This window comes from Pseudochaenichthys georgianus, chromosome 9, assembly GCF_902827115.2.
Source record: "Pseudochaenichthys georgianus chromosome 9, fPseGeo1.2, whole genome shotgun sequence".
Classification (NCBI taxonomy): domain Eukaryota; kingdom Metazoa; phylum Chordata; class Actinopteri; order Perciformes; family Channichthyidae; genus Pseudochaenichthys; species Pseudochaenichthys georgianus.
This window is the reverse complement of record NC_047511.1, coordinates 23,020,392-23,034,677: the sequence shown is the minus strand read 5'-3', so window position 1 is coordinate 23,034,677 and position 14,286 is coordinate 23,020,392. Positions and strand designations below refer to the sequence as shown.

General features: G+C 42.7%; 1 protein-coding gene across 3 annotated transcripts in view; it reads left to right on the top strand.

Moving 5' to 3' along the window:
• sema6a (sema domain, transmembrane domain (TM), and cytoplasmic domain, (semaphorin) 6A) overlaps positions 1 to 14,286 on the top strand; it is a 110,307-nt gene that overhangs the window by 49,559 nt on the left and 46,462 nt on the right. For all 3 annotated transcript variants that reach the window (XM_034090903.2, XM_034090901.2, XM_071204362.1), the window contains 3 exons: positions 9,419 to 9,479; positions 10,658 to 10,720; positions 11,178 to 11,279. In XM_034090903.2, the coding sequence (XP_033946794.1) occupies positions 9,419 to 9,479; positions 10,658 to 10,720; positions 11,178 to 11,279 (226 nt within the window). The remainder of the gene's footprint in view (positions 1 to 9,418; positions 9,480 to 10,657; positions 10,721 to 11,177; positions 11,280 to 14,286) is intronic.

Sequence of the window (14,286 nt, the reverse complement as noted above, 5' to 3'; positions counted from 1 at the left end):
TCCATGCATAATTTTGCGTGTGTGTGTGTGTGCATGTGAGAGAATTTGTTACTGTATAGCGAGCATGCACTTGTCTCTCCACATGCAGGGCATAGTCGCCATTCCTGGTCCTCAGTAGGCTTTCACCATGGTAACACCAACCACACTATGTTTACACCCTCTATGAGGCTGGGAAGCATGGGAACCAGAGAGAGAGAGAGTGTCTGTGTGTGTGTGGGGGGGGGGCAGTGAGAGACGGAGGGCAGGGAAGCTGTTTTAGAGTGTACGAAACCCAAATTTGAGGTTGGCGTTAGCACTCACACAGAGATACAAACAATAAACAAAGGCACAAACATGCACGCTCAAACATCCAGATTACGTTCTCTCGGGCGAGTCCTCTGGAACAGTCGGGCCTCTGTGGCGCAACTCTTCCCTGTCGGGTCTCTTTGGGTCTCGCAGTGGAGGCCACTAGAGTCTCCATTATTGTAGCTGCACCAAATCCTGTTAAAACCCACTAATGACTGGGATTACACGGTTGCCTCCTCTCCCTCGCAGCACCAGCGACATCCAGCCACGTCCACACTCTGAAACAAAGTTTGTAGCTCCAGCTGTCATAATCACCTGAATTAAAAGTTGGTAGAAGCTTCCATTTAAAATGTTAATCTGAAGATATGTAAATTTGAGCATATAGCAGTTTATCCAGCTAAAATACACAGTGCCTGCCAATAGTAGTACATAATAGTAGATGTATGTTCTCCAATTTAGTATCAAGTTATTGTAACAGCACAGTGGGTTACGTGTTGATGGAGCTCTGATTACTGTTAGTTTGACATTTAAACACAGGCAGACCAGACGTGGTGTTTTGATATTGAGGTCACAAATACAGACTTTTTCTCTTCAATAAACCTAGTTTATTTCATTGATTTAATTATTTACCGTTATTTATACCCTGGAAACTAGTTTTAGACAGCTATATACTTTAAATATTGTTTCCGCATTACTGGCTGCTATCAGGTGCACATAGAACAGTGTTTAGCCTAATGTCAATGCAATGCAAATTAAAAGTTGTCAGGCAATTTAAAATCTGTTCTAAATATCGAGATATTTGGATATATTGAGGGTATGGTGAATTATAAAACATGGTGGTAATCCATCACATCTCGTTACCATGTGTTAAAATGTTAGGAATATTGCTGAAGGGCATGCGCTCTTAGTTGTTGTGCACGTCATTAATTTATTGGCACAAATTAAGTTATTGGAAAGCACATTACTAACCTCAGAGTAAAAATTACTTATCCACTTACTGGGATCTCTTGCAAAAAACTGAAGATTTGAAGCATATTTTGAGACTACTGGATAGATTTCAATCAATAAATGTAAAATGAACCACATCTTTTATGCAGTTAGTATTCATGCCTGCCTAACTGCGTTAAGTGTGCAGGCTCAAAACATTCCCCTCACCCCACTGACCCAGCCACACAAACACACACACACACACACACACACACACACACACACACACACACACACACACACACACACACACACACACACACACACACACACACACACACACACACACACACACACACACACACACACACACACACACACACACACACACACACACACACACACACACACACACACACACACACACACACACACACACACACACACACATACACTCATATGCACAAACTCACAAGAGGGGATGTGCAGAGAATGTAGAAAAACATAATGAGAATCTCAACCTTCGAAAAGAACAACCTGCCTCAACTTGGGGGTGAGTGAACTCTGGCTTGTTGTATTTCATGCCATCACATCAGCGAGGGCCTCTCCGTGCCCTCAGCCCATTCAGAACCTCAGCAACTGGCCTCACAGCCCAGAGGTGCCTGCTGGAGTCCCCAATCCCTCCCATCCACTTTGTTAAGGGGATTTGAACTAGGGGATGCAAAGACAATGCACAATGGACCCTCCTCCACCACTGATGATCCAGTTATGAACAGAGAGGCCTATGGGTGAAGAGGGTGATGAGATAGAAAAAAGGGTGGGAGGTGGAGAGGAGGTTGGACGTGCAGGCATTTAGTTTGTGGAAAGAGGGGTGGTGGCAAAAGGTGTGGGGTGCATGCTAATCGGTTCCTCTCTTTACTGCTAAAGAAGTACTAGATAGTTTGACAAAGGCCCTGCAGATGGACACAGCTGGCCCTCAGTTACCCCAGAAGAAATGCGCTGTTATGAAAACGACATTCTTCCCCACAAAGCCCCTGTGTTCTCATGGTTACGCATGGCTCCATGTCCGACGGAGACCCCTGTACACTATCTCACACTCTTGCCCATGCTCACTTGGTCAACTGTCTTGTCTTGATCATTCAGCTCTTTCTGTGTCTGTATTCATCCTATTACAGTGACTCCATATTTCTGTCTAAGAGGATATTCGCATACCTTCCGTCCTACTCAGTGAATTTCGGGAAATGCAAAGCCCCCGACAAGTGATTCACAATGTTCTGCACTTGTTGGTTGTCAAAGGCTTTTGTTATTTAGTTTTTCTAACTATCATACGGATTTGTACATTTGCTAGCATAGCCACAAAACAGTAGACCCTTATTCTTTGTGTAAAAGCACTGTGCTGTGCAGAGCATGATTGACTACAGTTGAGGGTGAGACAAAGATGGGAATGAGAAGGGCTTGCAGCAAAACATCTTTGGTTGGATTTCAGTAAATGACGTCTCTTGTGAACAGTATCCAAGGACAGACCTGTTTCCACAAGACAAATTTGAGTCTGAGACTCATTTAAACCGATTCGATTTGGGTCCAGTGGTTGGCAGAGGTCTGAGGTTTTTTGAGACTGTTAGTCTCCCCAGGGGAGTGCAGGAGATTTGTTGGGGTGCAGAGGAAGAGATTTAATGTCCCTCGCAAATTAACGTCCATAAATCTGCTTAAAAGTCAAAGAAAGGGACATCCTTATCACAGTTTAGCTTTTCTGAGAATCATTACATCCTTAGGTCTTTTTCAGTATCAAAGTAATCCGGAGATGGTTGTTTTACCATCCATAGGTACAATAAAACCCTGCTAGAGAGTCATTATGAAGTTTGAATTGTCTCAAGGCTGAAGACATTAGTGTTCTGTTAATTGTGTTTGGCCCAGTGTGAAATCACTCAACACTGAAAATGAAATGTAACAGTAACTAATGCAATAGATAAATGGATTGACCCTTATGGTACAGAAGACAATTCTAAGTTAACTTACAAGTATTTTGACTACAAAGAGTTTTTTTGCACTTTTGTTATGAATTTTAACCAAACATGGGAATTCACCTGATCTCAAATGATCATAACACTTCAAATATGTTTAATTCCTATAAAAAAAAATTACACGTAAAATGTTAATTTGCACATCTGTAATGCAAATAGATTTTTCTATAGAAAACAAAATCATATTCACTCTGAACTGCATTAAGGTTGTATTTTAGATCTTTGCTACAGTCTTGCTCCAACAGAACAGCAGCGTGAACTCGGTCAGTTGTTTAGTCTGAACTATTTTTAGTGAGCTTGAACTATCTTGAAATCTGACCTCGGTTTAAGGCCTCTAGATCAGTAGGCTGTCTGTATGTTTCAGGCTTTGAATAGTCATAACAAGAAAATGGCAGATACTTTAAAAGATATTGGTACAATTGGACATTAATAGTTTGATTGTTAATCTTTTTTTTTTACCAACTTTTCAAAAAGTATCCTGTTGCAGCTTCTCTGTGGGGATTGCAGATTGAATATCTTGAGGGTTTTAACATTATTTAGACCAATTGATTAAACTATGAATCAAGATGATCATCAGCAGATTAATCAGTTAATAAATTAGTGTTTGTTTCAGCGCTGGTGTTGATATCAACTAACTCCAATTATTATTATTATTTTAATGCAAAGCCTTTCAGTAAGGATGTCACATGTCAGAATATACTTCGACAATAACGTCATTTTGCCAGGAAGTTTAGTCAATCTATTGTTGCCTATGATGCGTCTTGTATTTCAAACAGATTAGCAACTCTGCAAGTTGATTTTCATAGGTCAATCGATAAACGGAAACCAGTGGCTGTCAGGAAGAGAAAATCAATTTTAAAATGTCAGGTTTGCTTTTGAAAATGGTCTGTAATGACGTTAACTTAATTGGATTTGTAGTTAATGGTCTACAACAGAGGTGCCCAGTACGTCGACCGCGGGGGCAATGCTGGTAGATCGCGAGTCATTCATAAAAAAAAAATCCAGCTCCGTTAAAATAGACAAAACAGGTTTTGATCCCTCCTCCCTTGGCCTCCCTGCCACTTAATTCAGGAGTTTACTTGATTGAAAGAAAAAGCGACCTATCGCTTTCCAGTCTGTTAACCCAGAATGCAAAGCGATACAAAATCAGTCAAGTGCCGGGAAAACTCAAATTAAGTTAAAGCGACAAACAAGAGACAAACAACAAAATGAGTGCGGGACCGAGCAAAAAGCTAAAAATATACCACTTCCACCCAGAATGGGAGGAAGAATATTTTTTTGTGATGTCACATTCAAAGGTTATTTGCCTTATTTGTAAAGCAAGCGTCGCTTTGCCAAAGAAAGGTAACGTGGAGAGGCATTACGGTACGTCCACACAGCAGCTTTAGGCGAATCTTCCACCGCTTCCAACGCTTCTCTGCCCATTGACTTTGAATGGGGATGACGTCACTTTGCCTCGCTTTTCGCCGAACTGCATTGTGGGGGAGCGAAGCGAAGATTTCCAGGATTTCCAGGATTCAAAAGTTGAGCAATGTTCAACTTTTGAAGCTGAGCTGGAAGCGTCAGCCAATCAAATCACGTTTATGCAAATCTGACAGTAGAAGCGCTAGCCAATCAAACCGTGTGTAAGCAGGGAGAACCAGACCGCAGTTCATTTCCTCATATTCCAAACGAGAAATTACGGTAGCAAATCACCCAGTTCTTTACGACCAGAACTATTAACGGGATACAAACCGGAGTATGTCGGGGGCGGGAGATTCATGTGATTGGTTGTTGGTCGCGTTGCTCGCAAAAAATCCCCAAGCTTCCAGCTCCAAGATTTTCAAGATTTTTGAAAAGCTGCTGTGTGGACATACCGTTAGGCTTGTTTGAGACGCGTTGCGGCTCGCCTCGAAAGTAGACGAGAATAGCCGATCGCAGCCGGGGGAGGTCTCAAAAAGCTTGCCTGAAGTCGGACAGCTCGGAGTCGGCTTCGTCTTCTTCTTCGTCTTCTTCTTCTTCTTCTTCTTCTTCTTCTTCTTCTTCTTCTTCTTCTTCTTCTTCTTCTTCTTCTTCTTCTTCTTCTTCTTCTTCTTCTTCTTCTTCTTCTCTCGGTTTTTTGGCGGATTGTAAACAACTTTAAGGTGCATACCGCCACCTCCGGAGTCGGCAATTGACTCGGTTTGCATTTATAAAGAATGCACACATGTGTTTAATCGTTAATGTCAGATATGTACTAAGTAAATACATTTGTTCCTGCTCAAGATTAGATTCAACTTTATTGTTATTGCACATATTACAGGTACTGAGACAACGAAATGCAGTTTAGCTTCTAACCAGGTGCAACAAGCAGTAAAGTGAAAAGTAATGTACACAATAGACAGAATAAAATATAGAATGAATTGAATGATGAATAAACAGTGACGGCCCCTACACACGGCGGCGTGCGTTGCCGCTTGGCGGTGGGCGTGTCTTGAGCTTGGGGAGTCAATGCGAGCAACGCGACCAACAACCAATCACATGAATGTCCTGCCCCGGACATACAAAGCAAAGCATTCATGCTACATCCATGCTGGCTAAATATACTGTCTATGCTTGCTAGCTGTCCATTCAAACGAAGTACACTGGATATAAACTCCCCAAACAATCGAAAACCTACCAGTTTCACCCACTGTCTCTGCCACCTCCCCCCATGCCTGGCTCCTCCGGTTTGTATCGGAGAGTTTCATCAGCAGCAGGGGGTAAAAACCACCAATGAGCGCTCAGCTCGAGATACCAGCGAGTCGTTTCCCATCAAGCATTTCGCTTCCGCAGCCCGTGGAGAGGAACTGTGCCGCCTCGCCGCGCCTCGCTCTCAAGGCTGCGGGCGTCTTTGTCCCGCGAGATTTCAACGTCTCATGTAGGCGAGCCTCCAGAGCAAGTCGGACAAAATGACTAACCATCGCACTAGCAAGACGTTGATCGCAACTGCGCAGGTCTCGCTTGTCTCAAACAAGCCAATTATTGGAGTGTTCACAAGGCATATGACAGCGACTTCCCTCCGAGTAGCAAGTTGAGAAAGAGAAAGGTCATGTATTATTGCTACACAAACATTATCCCGCAGTCTTAGTGTCGCCAACTAGTTTCTAACATGCAAAAAGACAAAACAAATGCGTCTATGGTCAGTGTATTATCGATCTTTCCAATCGAGACGAGATCTCTCTCTCCCCCGTGTGCGAGGGGGCGGTGCAGTTTACACACACGCGGCTGCTACATGCAGCAACACACGGCTGGGATGGCGGAGAGAAGCGCTCCAATGTGTGGTTAAATGTTACCCGTCTTGAGGTGGACAATGCTCGTTGCCAAAAGTGCAATAAGAGTTTAGCATGTAAGGGCGGTAACACGAGCAATTTGTCTAAACATTTAGCAAAAATGCACCACATTCAGACGGAGGAATGCACCGGGTTCGACTGTCTTTCTCGTAGCTCTGTAGCCCCATCCAAGTAACTTTTCCACGCCAGGTGTTATGCTAGCAGCAACACACAGAGTTAACTCAATTATACAAACATGGGTTAATGATTAGAGGTAACAGAGTTATTTAGTTTGTTAAAGATTCAGCTATTCTGTTTACAGTTCTGTCATCAGATTATTTAATACGATTTGTTAAAACACTGTTGTTTCTTTTGATGTGAAATATTATTTATTTAATTTAATTAAAAATCAATGTTAGTTTTGTAAACAATTTGTTAAGTACATTTAATAATATATGTATTTTTGAATCAAGTATTCATCTTTATTGTCTTCATTGTTAGTTTCCACATGCCTAAAACAACCTCAAGCTAAATCTAAAAGTTGATGGCTAAGAGTGTTTGAAAAATTGTGCAAGGCATACAGTAATAGTCCGAATAGTCAATTAATCGATAGATTAATCGATTATCAAATTAGTCGTTTGTTGCAGCCCTATTATCCCATGTATAAATAAAACGTGTTATTCAGCAACCCTTGCAATTTGGGATATTATTTTGGGTTGGTAGACCTCGGTGAGCTGGTCATTTCAAAAGTAGCTCACCAGCCAAAAAAGTGTGGGCACCCCTGGTCTACAACATACAATACCACCTTTGTAGTCTCTTGAAGAGAGTTATATAGCTGTGAGTCACACACCAGAGGGGAGTGCTGTAATATGAGTTCAGGTGCGGTGGTGAAGAGGGGAAAGGGTCCATGTGTGTGTTTGTGTGAGCATGTTGGAGTTAAAGGAGGGGGGGGGGGGGGTCTCCTTGCACATGTGTGTGTTTAGAGAGCTGGTGTTGACACAGACACAGCCGCTCCATTGTCCTTCTCCATCTCTAGTCAGGATGTTTGAGGGACGCCTCATCGCTTGGCTCCCTCTAATCTCAGCTGGAACCAAAAAGCGTGCGGCTGGAAGCCCTCAACCCTCGAGGTCACTGTCAGCACCGGGACAAGAGAGGAGAGGAGAGGACAAGAGAGGAGAGGCACAGGACAGGGGAAGGTTACTGTCGAAAATTATGGCGCAGTCAATTACAGATTGCTCATGAGCTGCTTCAAAATTGCGGGCTGTAAAATAACCCACGGGATTACAATAAATCCGCCAAGTAATCCTCTGATTTAATAGCTTTTGATTAAGTTTTGTCTTTTTAATATAAAGTTCGAATTTTTATAATAAGATATAGACTAAGTTCGATTAGCAAGTTTGAGAACTTTAGGAAATATAGCTGAAGACTAAATCATCAAACACCCTTATCTGCCATCACCTTTCGTTCCATTTAAATGTTTCTTCCTCACTGTCTTGGATGGGATCGGGTTCATTTTTTGACAAATTACAGCTGTAATTTAAATAATCAAATGTACTGTATCGGCACATGATATGTATCCTGCTTTTTGAAAGGAGTCCGAATCCTGTGCTCTGCTCATTAGGAATTAGGAATGGATAAATTATAAATTAAGACAATAGGTTAGTTTTATTGCAATATTGAATGTATGGTCATATGTTTTAGATAGTCATATCAATTGCATATTTCATTTTGTACTTCATCAATTGTTGCATACTTAATTGTCAGTGTAGAAATGGAAGGAAGGAGTACTGACGAAAAACAAAGCAAACATTGTACGGAGATTTTGCCTGTGGCTTTAACGGAGAAGCGTCTCTGTTTTCTTAATTTCCACTGCTCTCAAAGATTAATTATTCAATGTAAGCGTTGTGGCTGATAATGTACAGTAGACTGTGTTTTATCTTTGAGGAGATGGCGGTGGCCCCCAGGAAAGCGATATAAGTGGATTCATTTCAAGATGCCTGTTCCTCCAAAGACTTTATTAGATTTAGTTAATGAGCGAGCAAGGCAGGCAGACTGGCTGGGCGCAGGTTGGGGAGCTGGAACGTAATTAAGCTGTGAGTCTGACGATGCCACTGTTACACACTTTGATTAAAAACACGTTCAACAGCTAATCTCCAACAAATTAAAGCAGTTACATCATTTGGCACGGTCACGTTTGTTTCTCAAACGAGGTAAATCCCCCTTTCTTACTGTATTTTCGGCTCACACCTTCTGTCCCACAACAGCACCCTCCCTCTCCCTGTCTGCACCCTAATTCTCCACGGTAAGTAGGTGTAGCTTCACGCCGGGTCCAGCCGGTCCGTCTGTCTGAGATGTAGTTAACCCTTGTGGGCTTTACAGTATGTCTTCCATATGCCCTGCTGGGGCCTATATGGCAGAACGCTGTAATGCAGGAGAAGTCTGTATGTTTCCAGGCCAGCACACACAAGTCTTCTTGTCTGAGCTATAATGAGTGTTACTATAGATTTCCTGTGGCTCAAACACTAGGCTTAATTGACCTGAACAGCTCTGAGTGACTTGGCACCTTCCCCTCCTCCCCCACTCCCCCCCCCCCCCCCCCCCCCCTCAAGACCTTTCTCTGGGACAAAGAGGCTTTTGTTCTGGGGCCTGCGCCACCGCGCTCTAAACCTTTGTTGACTGTTTCTGTCTGACAGAGCAAATAGCTCTGGCCTCCTTTTGTTTATTGTCATTTTTTGAAGTTTGAACAAAGTTTATACAAAGCCCCTATTTCTGACGTTGTTCGCTGCCTTCAGGGGGAAACATGGAAGAAGAGAAATGGGTTTATCGTTTGTTGCATCTTTTGACTGTCTGCTGCTGTCTGACTGTTATCTTCTCATCTCTCTCCCTCCTTCTCCTGCCCTACCTCACTCATTGCAGGGATCACATATACACGGTGGACACAGACACTGCCAACAGTGATGAGATCTTTTTCAGCAAGGTGAGTGAGACGTCTGCCTCTGAGGACTTGTTGTTCTCAGTGTGTCGCGGTTGACAACGTAACCCTAATAACCTGGATCTGGAGTGCCACACTTTGCTTTTGTTTGCACGTGAGTGTGTATGTGTGCCTGCCAGAAGACTTACTCACCCACTCACCGGAGCCGTGCTGGCCATTCTGACCCTGATAAGAAGATTATTCAATCAATCAGCTCACAAACCTCTTGCGTCATCCACGCTCCTCTTTGGGACAGTGGAAGGTCTGATGGGCGTGTAACGCAAGCTGAAAGGAAGTGAGGGAGGAGGGGAGGAACATGAGGGTAAAGGACAAAAAAGGGCAGGATGAGATTAATTGCAGTAGGGCGAGAAAGACAAGATGGATGCAGAGAGGAAGTTGATCGCATTGTATATATTCAGATTATTCATAAAGCGCTTCATATTTACATAGACCCTCGAATGTACTAACCCCTCTCCATTCCATCCCAACCACTTCTCACTGCCATCATTTCACCCTAACATAATGTATGCAAACAGGATTCAAACAAGGCTATTCTAGTGTATACAACAACCCGCTATCCCTCCACCTCATTCACTTCAATGTCAAAGCCCGCAGAGTGGGTCTTAATGAGAGCAGGCTGCACATGAAAGGCCAATGGGAAACGTGCAGATTGATTGACGACCGAGGGTCTTTAATCAGTGGCCGAGCCCCCAATATGTTGTACAACAGTGGCGGGGTAGGCAGCGGTCTGAACCATCGGATCAGCGCTGACCTACAAGCCAAGGCAGTGTGTGTGTGTGTGTGTGTGTGTGTATGTGTGTGTGTGTGTGTGTGCACGTGTGTGTGTGTGTGTGTGTGCACACGTGTGTGTGTGTGGACAAGGATAGACAGCCTATCAATCAACAGAAATTAGCTCTGAGGCGGGATCTGTCCTTTTGATCCAGGGTCAGTATTGTATTTCCTCCACCCTGACAGAGAATTAGAAGTTCAAGGAGGTAAGCTGATCTCCAATCAGGGCTTCACCCCAGAGCAGGTGGCTCATTAGGGAAATCAATGATAGAGAATTTCAGATGATGATTATTGATCACAGTATAGATTGGTTATTGAGCTCTGTAATGTATTTTTTCTTGTTTGCTTTCTCCTTATCTCTTTCTCTCCTTTCCTTATACCTTTCTTTTCTCTAGAAAATGACATGGAAGTCCAGACAGGCTGATGTGGACACTTGCCGAATGAAAGGGAAACACAAGGTAAAGTAAAAACGAACAAACATTAAAACCTCTGTGCTTTCACCCCTCAACTTCATTTATAGAACAAGTGTCACCGTATTCATCTCCAAACACTTCTTTAAAGAATCACACATTATGTGATGCACACTGTAACAGATGTTATTTCTGACAGTCCCTCTGTTTCTCTCTCATTAACCGAGACTGTGACCCTGCAGGTGCAATGACGCTATTAATGCAGTTCAGTGAGAATCTTCACATCATTGCAGTTGAATTGTTTTCCCTCTAGAGTTACTGCACCTTGTAACAAAGCTGTGCAAATCAATGTGTTGCAATTCGAAAGAAAGTAAACCACATGTGGTGTTTTGTGTTACTGTGTCTATGTGAAACTAATGTGCAGACGTCGTTTCTTCTCTCTCTCTCTCTCTCTCTCTCTCTCTCTCTCTCTCTCTCTCTCTCTTCTGGCCTGCGCTCCCTGAAGGACGAGTGTCACAATTTCATTAAAGTCCTCCTGCAGCAAACTGAAGACACCTTGTTTGTTTGTGGAACTAATGCTTTCAACCCATCCTGCCGAACCTACAAGGTGAGAATGAACATGCATTTACACACAAACACACATACAGAGATATGAACAGCTGTCTGGTGATTTTCCCCATTGTTTGACCTCCATGACGGCACTTTTCATCAATACTTCCCTCACACTTCTCCTTCTCTTATTTCACACTCTTACTCACACCCTCAGGGATATTTTCCACGTGCAACACCAACCAAGCAGGAGCTACGGGGGGTGGTTGAGCAATGAAGCGATGGACATAGATGGATGACTTTAACAACTCAGCGCAGGCCCTCCTCCTATGTCTTTATCTCCAGGTGTACTTTGACACGCTCGATTTAGAAGCAGAGAATCCTAACTACCTTCGTGCATACACACTCACTCATTCTCAGACACACACACCCACACACACACTCTGAAGGCAAAGTCACGAAACCTGACTCAACCTTAAACAGACGCTTGCCTGGCCATATTCATGAAGGCATGTCTGGAATAGTTTCAAGATTCCTTCAAGAAAAGCAAAAACATCTCGTCGAGAAAGAGTTTTAATGACCTCCGGTCAAGAAAAAAGAGCAGCTGTCATGATTGTCTTGGAAAAAATAGAGATGTCAAGAAAAGATAGACTTGGAGAGAAAAGAAAGGATTGTCATACAGATAAAACGGGTAAAGAAAATGTATACAAACATTATAAATATTTTAAGGCAAACGGGCAAACACAAGGACAAACATAAAAGCAGGCCGGCTGTCTTTATACAGCTGCTGAAAATGTCCCATTTATTTCCTTTAATGTGTGTTTGATGGGGACAAACACAATATACACAGAGAACTGCACAATTAAACAATGCAATGAACCAATTTATAGCAAGAAATTCCAATGCCCATTCCTAGAAAGGCCTTCTTATAAAACAAACCAAAACATCTTGACATAATATACGGGTTTACATTTCTGTTGACACAAGTATGTCTTGCTGGCCTATAGTTTACATACAGACACATGAACATATATTATTTATAGTACATAAACCCCACCATCCCCCCATTCCAAATGACTACTCGATTGTTTGGACTTTACATGTGTTTTAAATCTGAGGTTTTCTGATGTGCAAAATGTCCTATGCATCGATTTAGTCTTAGCTAATACATGAGACACGTTTGAATACATCTGCAAACTGCAGCAGCTGGACTGACTTGGTGAAAAAAATACCACTGAAAAATAAATAGCTTTGTTTAATTGTTAACTACCTACATTGTACGAGATTTAAAGGCACAAAGTGGTTTTTATCATCATTTGTATTTCATTCAAGTATCCAGAGTGGTCCAACTGTAGAGTAGCTGGGAGCTGTCTTCCAGAGGAATCAGATATGAACATCATACAGGCAAGAAAGAGGATCAGACAGACAATAGGAAAGACAGGAGGACAATTAAACAGCGGAGAGTCTGTCCTGAAGGATGTCACTGATGGTTTGAGAGGATCTGATGTAATGGTCACAGCACACTGAGATGTTATCTAGGTAGCCTGGGGGAAACTCTTCTGCTTTGGTTCACTAGATCTGTTTACCAGAGAAACAAGACACCTTCGCTCCGTTGCCTTTGTGGTTCGGCATGCTAAGCTCAGAGAGTGGACATCATTCAATTCACTGGCTTTCCCTGCAGGGAGAGTGGAATTCATGTCTCAGCATTTATCAGGCGTGGTTAGCTTTAACAGCCCCTCCAGTTATGGCTTCAAGGTTTGTGTTTTAGCTGTTACTGAGATGATATTGCTGCGAGTGAGTTTGAGATCAAGGGAAGTGTTGTAAAACACACCGAGGCTTGAAAAATAGTCATGCAAACACACATTTGCTGGCCTCTAAAAACATAAAATCAATGCATGCTGTTCATAAATTACTGCACACAATGGGTAATGTTTATGTAATCTGAAAATGTTGAAATTATTTAAACATTTTATGATAAGTGACACATTGATCCATAATAATTTGACAAAATAAAGCTGTTTCATTCAAATGTTCTTTTTTCCAAGAGAGGCCCATTTCAAATGTGCTCACTTAATTTAACCCTTGAACATTTTATTGAGACGGTTTAATTAGCTTGAAACTGCTCTTTCCCTATAAAATGATACCACTGAATACACTGTGTATACTGTATAGGATATACAAAATTGCCATTTAATTCTCGAAATAATTTAATCAATATGCCATGACTAATGTAAGACTAATTGTGATGACTTTAAAATGAGTCATTCAAACTTTCAAAATGTTGTAATAAAAATCACCTCTGATCACATCTCCCAAATGCACATACAAAATGCCGTGGCACATGTGCAGGTAAGGAAAAACAGAAGTGTGTATGCACCCATACGAACACTGACAACTGTGCAAACAAGCAGAGATACAACACACACATTTTACAAAATCATCACAGAGACACATTCTACTGCTGGCAGGCTCTCTGGGCAGATACCAGGCGTTTGATGGCACACTGGGCTCATCCACTCTTCCTGGTCAAAAGTGTGTGTGTGTGTGTGTGTGTGTGTGTGTGTGTGTGTGTGTGTGTGTGTGTGTGTGTGTGTGTGTGTGTGTGTGTGTGTGTGTGTGCGTGTGCGTGTGCGTGTGCGTGTGCGTGTGCGTGTGTATGTGTTTGTTTGTGGTTAAATCCACCTTGGCCACAGTTTGCCTCTCCATCTCCCTGGTGTGACAGCGCTGAAAAGAGCTTCTGTTTCGGGGCCAGCCTCATCCCACATTAATCAACAACACTGCAAGGGCGGGTGGGAGGGGAGTATGGGGAGACAGAGGGGGCAGCTACACCACACGCTGTCTTCTGATCTCACACCTTTCCTGCCTGGTTACCTTTTTATTTTTACAAACCCACCAATATTCTCTTCCCTTCTCGATCTTGTCATTCGCCCCTCACCTTGTGTTGCTACTATGAACACAAGCAAACACATGCATGAACAGAAAAAACACGGGCAGACACCTTGGCAACAATGCCACAGTCCTCTCCCTGGGCACTACACAGCACCAAACTCTTCCTCTATTCATCC